The sequence below is a fragment of the Macaca mulatta genome, chromosome 2 (assembly GCF_049350105.2).
Source record: "Macaca mulatta isolate MMU2019108-1 chromosome 2, T2T-MMU8v2.0, whole genome shotgun sequence".
NCBI classification, from domain to species: Eukaryota; Metazoa; Chordata; class Mammalia; order Primates; family Cercopithecidae; genus Macaca; species Macaca mulatta.
The window spans coordinates 153,518,898-153,538,450 of NC_133407.1; the positions used below are offsets into that span (position 1 = coordinate 153,518,898).

General features: G+C 43.2%; 1 protein-coding gene across 3 annotated transcripts in view; it reads left to right on the plus strand.

Annotated features, from left to right (window-relative positions):
* The window catches only part of C2H3orf20 (chromosome 2 C3orf20 homolog), a 95,003-nt gene that overhangs the window by 35,692 nt on the left and 39,758 nt on the right, over positions 1-19,553 (plus strand). For all 3 annotated transcript variants that reach the window (XM_015130184.3, XM_015130188.3, XM_015130186.3), the window contains exons 8-11: positions 4,409-4,561; positions 5,681-5,801; positions 12,353-12,484; positions 18,328-18,451. In XM_015130184.3, coding sequence (XP_014985670.1) covers positions 4,409-4,561; positions 5,681-5,801; positions 12,353-12,484; positions 18,328-18,451 — 530 coding nt within the window. The remainder of the gene's footprint in view (positions 1-4,408; positions 4,562-5,680; positions 5,802-12,352; positions 12,485-18,327; positions 18,452-19,553) is intronic.

The following is a 19,553-nucleotide window of genomic DNA, read 5'->3' on the forward strand; positions in this document are numbered from 1 at the left end:
CACGCCTGGCTAATTTTTGTGTTTTTAGTAGAGATGAGGTTTGGCCATGATGGCCAGGCTGGTCTCAAACTCCTGACCTCAAGTGATCCACCCACTTCTGCCTCCCAAAGTACGGGGATTACAGGCATGAGCCACCACACCTGGCCAACAATATTAATTCTTCCAACCCATAAGCACTGGCAACAAGCAGTACAAAATGGTGTATAAACAAGAACAAAAAAGCAATGAACAAAAGGAAATTATGCCATTTACAACAGGATCAGAAAGATTAAAATACTTAGGAATAAATAACAAAGAGGTACAGAACTTGTACACTGAAAACTATAAAACATTGCCAAATTAAATTAAAGAAGACCTAAAAAACACAGGAAAGACATCCTGTGTTCATGAGGGCAACTCTTTTGTGTGTGTTGATCTTATATCTGTAACTTTTCTAAATTTATGTGTTAGCTCTAGATTTTTTTGTGTGGGTTCTTTAGAATTTTCTATATATGAAATCATGTCATCTGCCAACAGAGGTAATTTTACTTCTTCCTTTCCAATTTTGAGGCTTTTTATTATTTTGTTGTTGTTGTTGCTATTTGCTGTGGCCAGAACTTTCAGTACAATTTTGATTAGAACTGGTGAAAGCAGGCCTACTTGTCTTGTTCTTTATATTAGAGGAAAAGTTTTCATTCTTTCATCATTGATTATGATGTTAGTTGTGAGTTTTTCCATATATGGCTTTTAATATGTTGCAGGAGTTCCCTTCTATTCCGAATTTGTTGAGTGTTTTTTTAATCATGAAAAGGTATTGAATTTTGTCAAATGCTTTTTCCTCATCAGTTAAAATGATTATGATTCCCCCCCCACCCCTGCCATTTTATTACTATGGTACATTACATTGATTTTTGTGTGTTGAACCATACTTGCATTCCTGGGATAAACCACACCTGCTCATGGTGTATAATCCTTTTGATAGGTTGATGCTAAATTTGGTTTGCTGGTATTTTGTTAAGATACTTTATGTTTATATTCATAAGGGATATGGGAAGTTTTATTTTTATGTATTTGTCTGACTTTGGTATCAAGATAACCCTGGCCTCATAGAATGAGTTAGGAAGTGTTCAGGTCTGCTCTTCTATTTTTTGGAAGAGCTTGAGGAGGATTGGTATTAATTCTTTAAATGTCTGGTAGAATTCACCAGTGAAGCCATCTGGTCCTAGGCTTTTCTTTGTTGGGAGATTTTTCATTACTGATTTAATCTCCTCACTTGCTATAGTTCTATTTAGGTTTTTTATTTCTTTTTGAGTCACTTCTGGTAGTTTATGTGTTTCTAGGAATTTGTCCATCTGGGTTATCTAACTTTATGGTGTACAGCTGTTCGTATTATTGTATTATTAGGATTTTTTTTTTATTTCTATAAGGTCCCATTTACATTTCTGATTTTAGGAATTTGAGTCTTTTTTTTAGTCAGTCTGCTAGAAGTTTGTGCTTTCTTGATTTATCAAAGATGCAACTTTTGGTTTTGTTCATTCTATTTTTCTATTCTCAATTCTGTTTTTCTCCCCTCTGATTTTTTATTGTTTTCTTCCATCTGCTAGCTTTGCTTTAGTTTGCTTTTCTTTTTCTAGTTCCTTAAGGTAGAAAATTGGGTTATTGATTTGAGATCTTCATTTTCTTTAATGTTGGTATTTGCAGCTATAAATTTGTTTCTGAGTGTTGCTTTGCCTTTCTCGCATCAGTTTTGATATGTTGTGTTTTGTTTTCATTCACTTCAAAGTATTTTATAATTTCCCTTGTGATTTTTTTATCCACCTGTTGTTTGTGTGTTGTTTAATTTTCATGTATTTGTGAATTTTCACAATTTTCTTTTGTTAGTGATTTCTAGTTTCATTCTATTGTGATCAACAAAGATACTTTCTATGGTTTCAATTTATTGAGACCTGTTTTGTGGCCTAACATATTGTCTGTACTGGAGAATGATCCATGTGAGTGTGAGAAGAATGTGTGTTCTGCTGTTGTTGGGTGGGATTCTGTATGTTCAAATCCTCTATTTCTTTCTTTTTTTTTTTTTTTTTTTTGACATGGAGTCTCACTCTGTCACCCAGGCTGGAGTGCAGTGGTGCAATCTTGGCTCATTGCAGCCGCCACCTCCTGGGCTCAAGCGATTCTCATGTCTCAGCTCTGGCCTTTTTGATTAGAGAGTTTAATCTATTTCTGTTTAAAGTAATTGCTGATACAGAAGGACTTAATTCTTTAAGTTTTCTATTTGTTTTCTATATGTCTTATACCATCTTTGTTTCTCAGTTCCTTCGTTACTTTCTCTTTTTGTGTCTGACTTTTTATAGCATGCCATTTTGATTTACTTCTCATTTTCTTTTCTCCATATTTTTAAGTTATTTCCTTAGGGTTGTCTTGGTATAATGGGTTGAATGATGTCTCCCAAAATTTGTAACCACATGGAACCTCAGGATATTACCACATTTGGAAATAGGGGCTCTGAAGTTGTAAATTTTAAGATGCAGTCATATTGTTGGGGTGGCCCCTACTGCAATGACTAGTGTCCTTATAAGAAGATCAGACAGACACACATACACACACACACACACGCACACACACACACACACACACAGAAGAAAGCTATATGATGACTGAGGCAGAGATTGAAATGAAGCATGTACAATCCAAAGAATACCAAAGATTTCTGGCAATCATCAGGAACTATAAGGGGCAAGGAAGGATTCTTCCCCAGAGCCTTCCAAAGCATAACCCTGTTGACACCTTGATCTTGGATGTTTAGCCTCTGGAACTGTGAGATTATAAATTTATGTTGCTTTTAGCCATCCAGTTTATCGTACTTTGTTATGATAGCCCTAGGAAACTAATATACCTGTGTATTACAATTAACACGCTAGTTTGAATTAATAACTTGCCACAATAATATATAAAACTCTGCTCCTATATAGCTCTATCCCTTCCCCTTTATGTTGTTATCAAAGAATTATGTTTTATAGATACATTGTGTGCCCATTAACATAGGTTTACAATTATTGTTTTATGCATTTATCTTTCAAGTCATATAGGAAAAAAAGAAAAATTATATGCTGAAAATACAATACTGGATTTTATATTTACTTATATAGTTAACTTTACCAGTGTTCTTTTTTTCTTTGTATGAGTTTGAGTCACTGTCTAGTGTCCTTTCATTTCAGCCTGAAGGATTCCCTTCAGTGTTTTTTTGCAGGGCAGGTCTACTAGTGATTAACTTCCTCAATATTTGTTTATCTGGGAATGTTTTAATTTCTTCATTTTTGAAGGATAATTTTGCTTGATATGGAATTGTTGGTTAACAGTTTTATTTTTTTCCTTTAAGGTCTTTAGGTATTTCATATTGCTGCCTTCTTAACCCCATGGTTTCTGATGAGAAATCAGCCATTAATCTTATTGAAGGTCTCTTATATATGGTGAATCTCTTTTTTCTTGCTGCTTTCAAGATTCCCTCTTTGTATTTGTCTTTTGACAGTTGAATTATAATGTGTCTCAATGAGAATATCTTTGAATTTATCCTACTTGGAGTTTGTTAAGCTTCTTGAACATGTATATTATTGTCTTTCATCAAATTTGGGGAGTTTTCAGCATTATTTCTTCAGATATTCCTTCTACCCTAATTTCTCTTGTCTCTCCTTCTGGGACTCCTATTATTCATATGTTGGTAAGCTTGATGGCCCCCTGTAGGTCCCTGAGAATCTTCATTTTTCTTCATTTCCTTTTCTTTCTGCTTTCATTCTGAAATGTGTCTGTGTCTGGAGTACTGCTTGTGAAATTCCTGCACACAGGAATGTCCTGCCCATACCATGTCCTCCTTAGTCAGGACCAGTGCTTCTTGGGGCCTCTTTACTAGAAAATGAACAAGGAGACGTTACCTGTCCTCCTTGATTTGTCAGAAGTGGGAGCAGCCTGACAGCATTGGAAATATTGCTGGCCTTAGAGATCAAGTCCTGGCTCTGCCACTTCCTTGTGATGTGACATGAGGCAGATAATTTTCTGCACTTTGGATTCCTCATCTATAGGGTGACCAACTCATCCTGGTTTGCCTGGGACTTTTTAGGTTTTACACTGAAAGTTCCATGTCTCAGGAAACCCATTAGACCCAGGGGGACCCTACTCATCTGTGAGAGGAAGATAATACTACCTACCACAAGGTGGTTGTGAGAAAATAGAAAGAAGATACAGAAAAACAGCTAGGTCATCATTGGGTTCCATGATCATATAATTGTTACCTATGCAAAATGCAAGGAGGGTGTTTGAAGATGGAGAATGATGCACCAAATAGCTACCACTTTGACATATGGACTTGCTTCAATGGGACAACTGAGAGCAGAACCAGGGGGGTTTTCTGTTAGTTCTACCTGAACATTTCTGCCAGCTATCCCTCTGGAAACATCGCTATATGTCAGATCCCCACATGCTGCAGAGGGAGAACCATCACTTGCCTCTTTAATGACATACCTGGCTTCTCCTTGCTGGCCCTATTTAATGCTGAAGGTCAGGGCTGTGTTCACTACAACCTAAAAACCAGGTAAGTAGACTGGAAGAGTACTAGTCTCATGGAAGTACCTCTGAGGGTGATGTAGGGGGGACTGAAATGGTGACTATGAGTCCCTGGTTAAAGAAGAAGCCAGGCGGTGTCCAGAGGTCTAGTAAGGCAGTGAGGCAGGGCTGAGGCTGTTTCTGCAGGGACATAGGAACTTTAAGGCTCAGCCTTTCCTTGCTGTGTCTATGCCACAGCCAATGAGAAGGACACCTTCCCAAGTCCTACTCCACTTGGTACCCCAGAGCACTAAGATCTTGATTGTTAGTTATATTAATGGAAGAATTATTTAGTGGAAAAAATGTTTTGTACCAGGAGTGGACGGAGAGGCATGAACACACTACTTCTGTGGCATCTTTTAAGAGAAGTGCATATTCTTGCCAGCCAAAAGTTGATATTGTCTGGCTTTTCTTTTTTGTTTTGTTTTTGTTTTTGTTTTGAGACAGGGTCTTGCTCTCACTCTGTCACCCAGGTTGAAGTGCAGTGGCATGATTATAGCTCACTGCAGCCTCGAACTCCTGGGCTCAGGTGATCCTTTCACCTCAGCCTCCTGGGTTAGCTGGGACTACAGACATGCGCCACAATGCCTAGATAATTTTTTAAACTTTTTGTAGAGACAGGGTCTCACTGTGTTGACCAGGATGATCTCAAACTCCTGGCCTCAAACAGTCCTCCTGCCTCAGCCCCTCAAAGTGCTGGGATGACACGGGGTGGCATAAGCCACCATGTCTGGATTTGCCTGACTTTTCATAAGGAACTGTTCTCGGAAGAAATGACTTACTCTTATGTTATAGGTATTCCAGTTCCCATCTTGATGCCTATTATACACTTGGGCTACTAGGCAACAGAGCACAAATCCCATTTCTTCCCCTCTTGTGTTTAACCTGAGCCTTCATCATCTCTCTCAGAATGGGCTCCTCCAGTAGCATCAACAGGTGTTAAGGGGCCTCAGACCATAGCAAGTGGGGAAAGTGAGGCTGCCTGCAGGGTTCCACCATTCCTCCAGCCTGGAACTGAGTCTTACAGACCTGCCTGCCCATAGCCTGCAGTGATGAGAGCTTCCTTCAGGGGCCCAGTGGCAGCTACTCACTTCTGTATCTCTCCTAGTTGCCCATATGTATTAATCTTGGATGAGGAAGGTGGGACCACCAATGACCCGCAGGGCTATGTAGTCCACAAATGGAGCTGGACTTCCAGGACGGAGACTCTGCTTTCCCTGGAATACAAGGTATGGATGGGCAGCACAGGTTGGGTGGCAGTGAGCATCACTGTCACAGGGAGGGCCTTGGCATCCTGCCATGCACTGCCTAGCATTAAAAGCCCAGGGCTACCCATAAGACAGGAATCCTGCCCTGAAGGAGCTCATAATCTTATTCAGAGGCTCCCAAGTTGGTGGATGGTGGTCCAGGTTGGCTGAAGGGAACTCTTCACCAGCCTAAACTATTGGCTGCTTTACAGACATTTCTTGGTAATATCCTTCCTGTGTAATTTTTATTATTAATATTATTCTATTTTTACTGTTAAAATATGTTTTATGAAGTCACGGTTATAGTAGTTGATAGCTTTATTTTTAATGCCTATGTGTGGCAATAATAAAAATTAGCAATTCTATATTGGTCTCCTCAGTTTTTGTTTTTATTTTATTTTATTATCTATAAAATAAAACAATCTAGAAGTCAAAAGTGACTGATAGATACAAACTCTTTTCATTCATTTGGCTGTTCAGATAATTATTCACCAAAGATTTATTAAATAACATATAATAAAGAGGGCTGAATTATTAATAATATATTAGTAAACTTATTAATAAAGCAACTAAGTGTGCTTGTCACTTATCTGTGGCAGAGTTCCTCATCATTGACACTAATGACATTTTGAGATGGATACTTCTTTGGTAGAACTGTGCATTGTAGGATGTTTAGCATCCCACTAGATTCCAGTAGTATCCCCTTCTCCAGTTGTGACAACCAAAAATATCTTCAGGCATCACCAAATGTAGCCTCTGGGGGGCAAAATTGCCCCCAGTTGAGAATCACCAATCAGAGGATGGAAGGAGAAACAAAACTTATCAAGGAACTCAGAAGTCTAAGGGAGTAATAAGAACACAGATTAGACACAGATAAGAACTGTGAGAGAAGGGAGTGCTGGGATTCAGAGAAAGATCACAGAACATAGCATCCACTCAAGCTGGCCTGAGAGAAAAGCCCCACAGTAAGGTTGCGGACACAAGCACTCGGAGTGCACGGGAGGGCTCCAGCCCCCTGGAGTCTCCTGTTTCTTGTCCTCTTGGTTCATCCTCTACACTGGCCACTGACTCTCCTTATGCTCTGATTCCTCAGACCACACCTCTGCTCAGGAATATTCACTCCCTTGAACATGTCTCACCTTTCCTACTCCTTTGGCCTGAAATGCACCCCCTCCTCTCTTTGCCAGTGCAAATGGCCTCCCAAATTCCTTCAAAGCCCTGCCCAGACTCCCCTCCTTTGTGCCATCCCATCCCACACCCATTTCTCTCTTCCCACAGAGCACACAGTTTGGATGAGTCACTTGGTAATTAATGTCAGGAAGAGGTTCTCGTCTCTGGCTGCGTATCAGAATCACCTCTGGGACTTTTTATAAAATAAAGATCCCAGGCACAGCCCCAGAGCAACCCTGACTCAGTTGGTATGTTAGGAGTTTTGGATTTCTGTGGTTTTCGCAAACATTTCTGAGGCGTGGCCAGGTCTGAGATCCCCAGTCTAGGGGTGTGTTGTGTTGTTTACTTAATGTTTAACTTTTCATAGCTGTATGAAAAGTTTATAATCCAAGATTAGAAATCAGTTGAAGGCAGGCATCATAAGTTGTGTGTTAGTGTGGCCAAGCAGAGAACTGTGGTAAGAATTTGAGGAGCTAAGTACTAGTGCCAACTTTGCCAGACTGTGGCTGTGCAACTTTGCAAAAACCTTTCAGCTTCTCTGAGTCTCAGTTGTCTCATCTATACAAAGTGGGTCACCAGAACTGCCCTCCGGCCTCATGGTACTTTCATGAGAAGAAATGAAATAATGGAGGGGAAAGTGCTTTGACATCAGTAAAGTATGTTAGTAATGCATTTTAGTTCACTGTTATATATTTCCTGGAGCTGCATGCAGAAAAGCACAATAGAGGCATGTGAAGTCAGGAGTGGCCTGGAAAAGAAGGTGGCCCTGGGGTTGTAGCATGGGGGTGAGTGTGTGTGATTCACATAGAGAGGAGGAGGAGGCAAAAATCTTCTAAGTAGTAGGAGCAGAATCTGCAAAGGTTGAAGTTGGGACTAAATGTGTAATTTTTAAGAGGTCACAAGTGCTTCTTGTGAAAGACAGGTGGAGCAAGAGGTATGTATGGTGTCAGGTGGAGGCGGGAGGCACTGGATGTCAGGCTGGGGAGTTTGCATGCTGTCTTGGAGGCTGCAGGGGCCAATTTGTTTTTACCCAGATGTTTACTATTTCCATTGTTCTTCATTACTCTTTGAGGATCCAGGTTTCCCTCTGGTACCATTTCTCTTCAGCCGGAAGAACTTCCTTTGGCTTTCTTGAAGTGCGTATCTTCTGGCAATGTATTCTCTGTTTTCTTTCATGATAAAAAAAAAAAAAAAAAAAAAAAACTCTTTATTAAAGGATATTTTTGCTGGATATGATTCTGGGATGATTTTTATTTTCTTTCAGCATTTTAAAGATGTTCCACTGTGTCTGTCTTCCATCGTTTATAAGAAGTCTGTAGTTATTCAAGTCACTGTTTATTTTCTTTACCTGCTTGCAAGATTTTCTCTTTTCTTTGGTTTTCTAAGTTTAACTGATACATTTAGGTGTAGTTGTCCTCATATTTATTCCATTTACTGAGCTTCTTGAGTCTGTAAATTCATTTAAATTTGTTTCATCAAATTTGGGGAATCTTCTAAATCTTCTTTAGAAAAAAAAACCTGCAGGCCGGGCGCGGTGGCTCAAGCCTGTAATCCCAGCACTTTGGGAGGCCGAGATGGGCGGATCACGAGGTCAGGAGATCGAGACCATCCTGGCTAACCTGGTGAAACCCCGTCTCTACTGGAAAATACAAAAAACTAGCTGGGCGAGGTGGCGGGCGCCTGTAGTCCCAGCTACTCGGGAGGCTGAGGCAGGAGAATGGCGAATGGAGTAAACCTGGGAGGTGGAGCTTGCAGTGAGCTGAGATCCGGCCACTGCGCTCCAGCCTGGGTGACAGAGCGAGACTCCGTTTCAAAAAAAAAAGAAAGAAAGAAAAAAAAACCTGCTCCAATCTTTCTCCTTTTCTTCTGAGACTCTAATTATGTCTATTTTAGACCTTTTGATATTGTCCCAAGGGTTCCTGAAGCTCTCTTATGTTGTTGTTATTCACATTATTTTTCTCTTTACTTTTGAGATTGGGTAATTTCTCTTGATCTGTCTTCAAGTTCAGTGAATTTATTGTGTCATCTCCATTCTACTATTACGATAATAATATAATAATTTAAAATTTCAGATTTACATATTTTCAGCTCTAGAATTTCCACTTAGTTACTTTTATATTTTTTATTTCTCTGCTGAGATTCTGTATTTTATAATTTCTTACAAGTACATTTTCCCTTACCTCATCTAGTGTAGTTAAATTAGTGTTTTAAAGTCCTTGTCTGAAAATTTCAATGTCTGGGTGTTATCAGACAGAGTTGGCCTCTGTTGATTATCTGTTGCCTTGAGAACAGCTCACATTTCACTGGTTCTTCACATATTGAATAATTTTGGACTGTAGGTGGACATTATGAATGTTACGTAGTGGAGTGTCTGAATTCTGGTCTATTTCTCTGAAGAGTGTTGATATTCTTGTTTTAATAGGCAATGAACTTGGTTAGACTGAAACCACAAACTTTGTTTCACTTGCAGAAGCTCACATCTCCGTTCAGTTTTTATGTTTGTTTGTTTGTTTCTTCAACCGTAAGGTGTCTTGAGTCTTCCCTGCTCAAGCATGGTTCAAGGATCAGCCAGAGACAGGGACAGTTTATATACAGAATTCTGGCCTCTCCTTCTCTGGTGCTGTCCTTTCTGGAATTCTTTCTACAATTTCCCATGACTGTGGTTGCTCCAGGTTCTGTCCTCTGGGTTCTTCAGGCCAGAAAGATGGTGGAGTTTGGCCATGACTGTGGCCTGCCCTCAAGCTAAAGCTGCAAAACAAAACCTTATCCCATGCTGCTCCTTTCTTTTAAATTTTGACTCCTCTTCAAAGTCTGCCTGCATTTGTTCACTCTTCATAGCCTTTGGGTCATTGCTTTTTTTTTTTTTAATTTTTTCAAGCTTATAGTTATCTATGAGGAAGGCAGCCTGTCAGACACTGACTCAGCTATACCGGGAGTAGAACCAGCTGGTTAATTTTTAAGCTGAGGACTGAAATGCTCAGTCTAGCATTTTTGGTTGACTGGAGAGAGACCAGTGGGTGGGCTAGTGGAGAAACTAGTTGGGGAGTTACTAGCCAGACCCAACAGCATTAAAAATAGCAGCCATATTTTTTAAAGGGGTCATTTCAATAAAAGAACTCAGTGGTGCACAGGCATGGCCTGTAAGGGATAGATGAAAGGAAGAGAGAATTGTAGATGACTCCATGATGGATTATGTGTCTGGGCGGAAACAGAGAAGTTTCTGAGAGGATCAGTGACCAAAATGATTTTAGACATGCTTATTTGGTTCAGTGGCCATATCTCTCTGGGCTACTGTGACATGGACCCTGACCTAGTGTGAGAGATTGGGGATAATGGATAAGTATAATGGGCTGGCTAATGAACTCTCAAGAAGACAAGTCTGTGGTTTGTAGAGCTGCCATACTTGGGCGTTTGGGGGAGAGAAAGAGAAACCATCCAGGGGGCAAAATTAATAAATAAAAGCTGTACTACGCTAAGCTATGAAATCTGCTGAAATTGGCTAACCATCCCATGAGAAAATTTCATGGGATAAAACTTTTTACTTTTACCTTACTTTTTACTATTATTGTCCCCAGGCTCAGAGAAGCTAACCAATGTGTCTAGAATTGCCCAACTGGTAAATGGCAATGCTGGGATTTGACCCCTGCTCAACTGCTAAGCTTGAGCTCCCAACCATGGCTCTATACTACATCTCTCTAGAAGGAGGACAAGAGAAAGGAGGGTTTCTTTCTTTCTTTTTTTTTCTTTTCTTTTTTTTTTTTTTTTTTTTTTGAGACAGAGTCTCACTCTGTCACCCAGGCTGGAATGCAGTGGTGTGATCTCAGCTCACTGCAAGCTCCGCCTCCCAGGTTCACACTATTCTCCTGCCTCAGCCTCCTGAGTAGCTGGGACTACAGGCGCCCACCACCATGCCTGGCTAATTTTTTTTGTATTTTTAGTAGAGACGGGGTTTCACCATGTTAGCCAGGATGGTCTCGATCTCCTGACCTCGTGATCTGCCCACCTTGGCCTCCCAAAGTGCTGGGATTATAGGCGTGAGCCACCGCACCCGGCCGACAGTTTCTTTTAAGTGAGAGTGATCAAGTTTGAAGATGTCAAAAGACTTGGCACGTCATAGTTCAGTGCTTTCAGGGTGCTGGAGGGAACTAGTCTCCAGGCTGCAGGGTGTGAGGAAGAAACTCAGAAGTAAGGAAGTTAAGTGTAGACCCTGGGGTAAGCAACTGAAATAGTAGAAGGAAATGGAAGGAGCGAAGCAGAGAGTGGTTTTGTTTTGTTTTGTTTTGTTTTTGGTTCAGAGGCATCCTGGGGGTATTTGTAGGTAAGGGGATATTGTAGGTCAGGTACATTGAAGACTGAGAGAAGCACAGCAGTGTAGGGCTGCACACTCTGAGGCTCTCCGGGAGGGTCCCTGCATATAAATTGTGCTCTGCACATGCAAATTGTTCAACAGCCTTAAATGTGAGTTGCTCTACCTCAAATTGTACCTTGCCCTGACAATATCTGCTCATGCTGGGCATAGGCTTTAATGGCTTACAAAGCCACTTCCACCATTTTTATCTCATTTGATCCTGATAATAGCCACTCAGTGATTTCATGTAGAAGAAGTTAAGATTCAGCGAAGCCAACTGGCTTGTTATCAGGAGGCAGAACTGGGACTCACCCATAGACCACAGAACTCTCAGTAAGGAGTGAGTTGTTATAAGGGCAACTCATTCCCCCACAATCTCCAGTCTGGTACTGCTTAAAGGAAATCCCCCTCTTTTGGAAGTGATGATAAAGAGTAGCTGCCCCTTTTCCACCCATCTTTGGCTCCTCCTCAGGAGAAGAGTAATGACATATTTGTTGACTTTAGGGGAAGGGGCTGAGTATGTGTGGCCCAGGCCCTTCTGGGTCCTCTTTGACATCTTCCCACCCATCTTCAGCCGGCTTTCCGGTGCTTCCTGCCAAGTGGTCACCTTCCTACCGCTGTAGGACAAGAGTCAGAGTCAGACCTGGTGCCTGAGCGGACACATCTGTCTGATTCAGGGATAAAGGGTTACCCTCTGATCCAAGCTGCATTCCCAATTCATCTTTACCAGAACTGAAGCTGATTCATCTGCCAGTCACAGTGGGTTTCATGCTTGAGTTGGAAAGGGAAGGAGCAGGAATAAGAAAGCATCATTTACTTTTTCAGTGGGTCCCCCAGGGGAGCCTGGAATTGTTCTGTCTTCTCCATGAAGCTGAATTCTAACATAAGAACTGGAAAGCTCTTACAAATCTTCTGCCCCGAGCCAACAGGGGCTTTGTGCTTTGTAGTGGGTCAGGAAGGGGTGGCTGGGGCCATAGAAGCAGGGATTCTCTGAGTACTGTTTCTTCATCTACAGGTGAATGAGGAAATGAAGCTAAAGGTGCTGGGACAGGACTCCATCACGGTCACCTTCACCTCCCTGAATGAGACAGTAACACTTGCTGTGTCGGCAAACAACTGTCCTCATGGAATGGCATATGAAAAACGGGTAAGGCAAGGCAGACCAGGCACCCTGCCCTGACCCCTGGGCATCTCAACGTGAGTTGCTTTTTCACATTTCAGGGCTTTTGCCCTTACTCCCCACCACCCTCCCATGCAAAGCCCTGCCTCTTCCTCTGCCATTATTCACTGCCTACTCTTAGTACCACCTTCTCTGTGAAACTTCTTATATCAATTAAGAGTCTCCCAGTTGTAAGTGACAGAATCCAGTGTGGACTAGCTTAAGCATGAAAAAAAATATAGTGGCTCAATAAACTGAGAAGTCTGTCAATATGCACTTTCAGGCATGGCTGGATCCAGGCCCTGAAATGATTCCACCAGATCTTCCCATCTCTTGGCTCTGCTTTATTTTTTGTTGGCTTCCTTCTCAAGGAGATTTTTCCTGTTGATGACAAGATGACCATGAACATCTCTGGGCTATTATTATACTAGCTTTAGTGCCCCTGGAAGAAGAAGGACTTCTCTTTCCTACACACTCCAGTAGAAATGCCAGCATCAACACTCATTGGCTCTATTAACTGCCCATATGTGAAACATTTCCTGTGGCCAGGCGTATGTATTGCTCCCACTGGCCAAGCTTGAGGCTTATGTCCATCCTGGGGCCAAGGTGTAAGATTAGTCTCAAATGAACCACCTGGGCAAAGGATAAGGCAGAAGAGTTTCCCTAAAGGAAAATCAAAGTGCTGTTACCAGAAGAAATGATACTGAGTAGAATAACTACCAGTACATGTTGATGACCTTCTCTACCACCCTCTTCCCATCCCAAGTAGAGTTAGTCTCTCCCTCTGCTCAGCCCCGCTGGCGGTGACAACCTCCATTCTAGACTCCTTTCTTTTCAAGTCTCTCTGCCCTACAAATTGAAAATTCCCTGTGATTCCCTCTGATGTCTATTGTCCCAGGGCCCCCAGCATGAGGACTACTTCAAATTAAGTCTTTACCAAATATTTTTTGGGTGGATGAGAATACTGTGGTGACTGGGAGTCCAATTCTTCCATTCAATGGGTCATAATGGATCCTACTGTGTATCTGGTGATGTCAAGGCAACATCAGGGAGAGAGGTGGAGAGGATTAAGAGGACACAGTCCCTACACCCTGAGTGTATATCCCGAAAGAGAACACTTGACCTCAACACAAGATGGGGGTAACCAAAGCTTAGGTGGGTAGAGCAGACTATTTGAGCTCCCCATAGGGCACTCTGCCCACTAAGGGAAGGCTCCTGGAAGCAAAAGCAGGATGACCACACTTCTCAATTTGCCTAGAGCCAGTCCCAGTTTATACCGGAGCAATTACACACCTGGAGCAATTGTAAACGGCACTATGTGTTCCCCTCAGAAGTGTCCTGGTTTGGATGATAGATTATATGATCATCCTGAGCAAGAAGCTCTTAAGCTGTGTGGGCACTTGCCACTGTATGCCACAAGCTGACAGATGCTCAAAGCTGGCAGAGCCCAGCAAGGGCAACCAACCCAATGTCCAATAAGGACATAGGGTATGGGCATTTGTTAGGGGTCTCCTTTGTTACTCCTGGAGGAAAACATTGCATCTGTTTTTTTTCTCCCCCACTACATTTTCAGTCCAGCAGCATTTCACCTTCATTAATCCATTAACAAATTCAGTAAACATTTATTATCACTTGCAGCAGGCCAAGTTGGCTGCTGGAGATGTAGAAATAAAGAAGTCTCATTCCCTCTAAACTCTGAAATTCTCTCAATATAATGGAAGGGGCAAAAGCATGGGCACCAATTATCATCTAGCTTGACTCTTGTGTGCCAGAGGGTCGTGTGGAATCTGGTAGGAGAGGAGAAGAGGAAGCACTGGAGAAACGCATGTACCTGTGAATCCAGCATGCATTGGTTACTTCAAAGAGCAAACTACCGGCAAGAATTTGAGTCCATTTGGGCTGAGATGAATGATCTTGCTTATTGATACATCTGCCCTGTCAATTTGGTTCCACACTCTAACCATGAAAGGCCATTGGTTTTATTCTATTCTATTCTATTCTATTCTATTCTATTCTATTCTATTCTATTCTATTCTATTGTTATTTAATTGAGACCAAGCCTTGTCTGTCACCCAGGCTGGAGTGCAGTAGTGCAATCTTGGCTCACTGCAGCCTCTGCCTCCCAGGTTCAAGCAATCCTCGTGCCCTCAGGCTCCCGAGCAGCCGGGATTACAGGTGCGCACCACCGCGCCAGCTCATTTTTGTTTTTAGTAGAGACGGGGTTTCACCATGTTGGCCAGGCTGGTCTCAAACTCCTGACCTCAAATGATCCACCCACCTCAGCTTCCCAAAGTGCTGGGATTACAGGCGTGAGCCACTGTGCCTGGCCAGAAAAAGTTATTGTTAAGTGATTAAGTATGCACTGGGTACAAAGTCACCTATCTATGTTTCTTGGAAACCTTTTTAGATTGCGTTTTAAAAGTGTGAATCTACTTTTCTTATCAAAGGCAATGGATATTAGAAAATTATTTATTCTCATAAAATTGCAGCAATGCTTCATTTTTCTGGCAACCTCTTGTCTGATTATCTCTGAAATTTGGAATGCAGCTGAGAACCAAGATATAAGCAATTCAAGACCCCCATGAGCAGCTGAGAGAAATCACTCTCAGTCTGTGTACCCAAGAAGCCCCTTAGGCCTAGAAAAGCCCCTAGGAATTCAAGTCTTATTTTCTTACCTTAAAGCAACCTCCTCAAGATGGAATTAGAAGTCTAGAGCTGTGCTGTCCAATATTATAGCCATGAGTCACACATGGCGATTGAGCCCTTGAAATGTGACAAGTCCAAACGGAGATGGGCTCTTCATGGAAACGCACACTGCATTTCAAAGACTTAATGCTGGCCAGGCACAGTGGCTCACGCCTGTAATCCCAGCACTTTGGGAAGCCAAGGTGGACGGATCACGAGGTCAGCAGATGGAGACCATCCTGGCTAATACGGTGAAACCCTGTCTCTACTAAAAATACAAAAAATTAGCCAGGTGTGATGGCGGGCACCTGTAGTCCCAGCTACTGGGGAGGTTGAGGCAGAAGAGTGGCGTGAACCCAGGAGGCGGAGCTTGCAGTGAGTGGAGATCAAGCCACTGCACTCCAGCCTGGGCAACAGAGCGAGACTCCATCTCTAAAAAAAAAAAAAAGAAAGAAAGAAAAAAGATTTAGTGTGAATTGAGAATGTAAAATTTCTCAATAATTGACTATTTTGATGATATGTTGATATAACCCTATTTTTGATATACTGGTTTAAATCAATAGATAATTAGAATTAATTTTCCCTTTTAAAAATGTTTTTAATGTGGCTACTAGGACCGTTTTCAACTACACGTGTAGCTCACATTATATTTCTAGTGGAGCATGCTGGGCTAGAAGGTAGAGTCTCTATTAAGGGAAGCTTATCAAGGCATGGTTTGACAGTGCAGTAGAAGACTGGGAGGTTATTTAAAATGACACAGTAATTCAAAGAGCATAACTGTCTTAAGGAAATGTAACATAGGGACAAACAGACCAATACACTGAGGCAGATTCTGAAAACAGTGCTGCATTATAGAAAGCTGAAGCAGATGTTGACCAAGATTGACTTGCCAAAAAAATAATTCTGATCATAACCTCTTTTGAGAGTGCAAGCATGTGTATTATGTATGACAACTTTCTAACAAGATAAACAGAAACAATGAGTAAATATGTTTTCTTGTGGATAATGGGATTTCCAAATGTTGTCCTTAACCACATGGTTAAGCATCTCAGGATATTTTACATGAAATCCTGAGGCTTAGAAAATTAGCTTATCTTGGATTCTTGGACCGTGAGAGCTGCAGGGAGCTTCCAAGAAAATGTGCTGAGTGTTGGGGCTGGCAGAAGGCCTCGGCTAGGAAGAGGCCATAGGGCCTTGGGCCAGTCCCTTCCCTGTCTGGGTCTCAGTTTTCTCATCTGTGTGGTGATGCATAAGGGCCCACCCTGCTTTAACACACCCCCACTTTTACAGTCCATTCAGTTCCATCTGTGGGTGTTTATTTGGGGTTGGTGATCACTCGTTAGCAAAACCATGGTCGCCCTGTAAGGCTGGAGGTGGGGGCGGGAGCAGCCTCCTCCCTCCAAGTCCCTGTCACTGAGAAGCTTGTTAAATGTCTTCCCCAGACACCCATTGCCCTGGAAAGAGCCACCCATCAGAGAGACAGGCAGAATAGCGGTCCCAGCTTTTACAGCCCTGAGGCCTGGCTCCTCACTAAATATTTCCATCAAGGCAGCACTTAGGAAGCGAGACAACAGCCTCTGTTTAAATGCTTTATTAGCCCAGTGTGCCACCTCAGGTCCTTTTTGGAAAGAGGCTGGGTATAAATTTCAAATAAATAAATAAATAAGATGAGCACAGAAGCAGCAACTGGGGCCAAGAGTCAGAAGGATGGTTGAGGCTTTGCCATTTGTTGGGGACATCCTTCATAGATTTCCTGCCTGCAGTATAAAGAACTCATGGGCTGACTTTGTTGTTCATCAGGAAATCTGATACTGCCCACCCCACTCTTGCCACTTGAGGCTTAAATTCCACAGGAGAAATGCTTTTTCCTGCCTTCTCTGTGTTACGTGGGAGATGTAGAGATGATAGATCTTCCTCTCAAGGAGCTAAATGAGTTTAGGGACAAAGGAAGTGAAAAAAAAAAGAAAATGAACAGGACCCAGGGCAGAAAGAACAGGAAGGGACACGTGTGGAAGTTCAGCAGAGGGAGCAGTTGCTGTTGGCTGAGGAAATCGGAAGGCTTCCTAGAGAGAAAGACCGAATATAACTACCTCTGGAATCTGGGCCTGATTTTGCAGTGCCACTGACATGCCCCAGCTGTTCAGAGCAGGTCTTAGGTTGGGTCTCCTGGAAAACCCAACCTAAGTGTAGTAGAAGACTGAGAGGTTATTTTAAATGACGCAGTAATTCAAAGAGCATAACTGTCTTAAGGAAATGTAACATAGGGACAAACAGACCAATACACTGAGGCAGATTCTGAAAACAGTGCTGCATTATAGAAAGCCGAAGCAGATGTTGACCAAGACTGTGAAATGGAGCCAAGTATGCAGGAGTTTACTGGGGACTGCTCTTGGGAACAGCCCCTTTGAGGGTCTGAAGGAAGGCAGAGGGAGAGGGCAGCCATGGCAGAGTCCTCAGCAATCCCGTGGGGAGCCCTGGAGCCAGAATGATCCTTCAGCATAATCCCAAATGGAAGCAAGAGTCCTGGGCCTTTGTGGCCTGCAGTGACCAGTCAGCCTCTGTAACCTTGGCCAGAGGCAGGCTCTCAGCTGGGCACTGTCAGCAGCCACTGTTTTGACAGCTGGAGGGATGAAGGGGCTCCTGGGGGATGCACCGCAGCATCCACTGCAGAGGGAGGCCGGCAGAGAAAGCTCTGCAGAGGGCTTTATCGTCCACTTACTCATGAATGCAATAGCATTTACTGAGCGCCTGCGTGACAAGCACTCAGACACACAGGAGACCAAGACTCGGTCCCTTCCCTCCAGAAGCTTGCAGTCTAGTGGGAAGATAGGCTCAAACACAGCTATCACTTGGCAAAGTGCTAACTTCCGTCTTCAAGCTGCATTGAGCATGATGAGAGTCCAAGGCAAGAAGCAGTTCTTCCCAGTCGAATCAGGGAAACCCTCCCAGGAGAGGCCCTGAGTCGGGCCTGGGCCTGTGTGCAGGAACTCACTGGGCTGAGAGGGAGAGAGGTGTGTTCCAGGTAGGGGTTGTGGGGCGGGCAATAGCACATCCTCTGAACCGGAGCAAGTGTTAGTTATCCTGGGCTAGGCAGCTGGCCCCTCGAGGGGCGGGTGACACGTGCCCCCTCCTTTGCCTCTCTGCAGCTGAACCGCAGAATCAGCAACATGGACGACAAGGTGCATAAGATGAACCGAGCCCTGGCTGAGATCAAGAAGCGGTTTCAGAAGACAGTGACTCAGTTCATTAACTCTGTCTTGCTGGCCGCAGGTAAGGAGGCTAAAAGGTGGGCGAAGGCCTATCTGCTGGCCTCCCCAGTCCTGAGATTCCAGCAGGTCATCTCAAGGGACAGACCTTTACTTTACCGCCCATTCCATCTTCAGTCTGAATCTTCAGGGAAGTAGGCATGGCAGAGATATTTCCCCATTTCAGGTGGGATCATTGGGCTCAGATGACTTAAGGCCACACAGCTAGGAATAGTGACGTGGGCCCACTTGCATTTCTGAGCTCTCTCCTGGAGTGTCTTGCACATCTCCATGAGATTGTCTTATTTTCCTGGGTTTCTCAGTGGCTGGCTGTGTCCCTCTTGGTCCCCACCCCACATCTACATTCACCTTTAGCTCCGTCTCACATATCACCCATCATCCATTTGGAGCCCCTGCTCCTCCATTCTGTTTGTGGATCTCAGAAGAGAAAAATGCATCACCTCTCTAGGCTGTCCCTGTTAGGCCCACAGAGATCCCCCAAGGCCAGTGTGGGGGGCCTCAGGACCCTTCCACCACTGAGCCCCTCTACGGACTGCTGATGGCCCTGGGAACAAGGATACATTGACCCCTATTCTGTGCCACCCCCTGGCTGGGCATGGAGGGGCTATGCTTCCCCCACTGCCTCTCTGGGGAGTTTCTCCTTGTCCCCAGAGACTTCGATTGCCCCTTCTCTGGGAAGCCTTCCTTGACTTCCCTAGCAGAATGGGTCACACTTCCTTTGGGCTCCCATAGCACTTAATTATTTATTTTTTCTTTTTTTTCCACCCACATGAAAGAAAGGATCCCACAGTACTTTGTACATGTTCTAATTATACATCTTACTACTTAGCATTGTGACTATGTCCCCCATCCTGCTCCCCCACTCGGAATTTCCGGAGGCTAGGAATTCTGTCTTGGGGTACTTCTGCATGCTCAGCACCTACATTTGAGAAATGCTGGTGAGTGAAGAGACGAGAGGTCCCTGGCCTTAGAAGTTTTCCAGTCTAGTAGGGAAAGCAAGACAAGAATATAAATAAATACAATATAACCAAGAAAGTAGATAGAATTGACTTAAAGCTGGAGACACAGGGAACAACACTCTCGAGGAAGGAACAGCATGGCCCAGG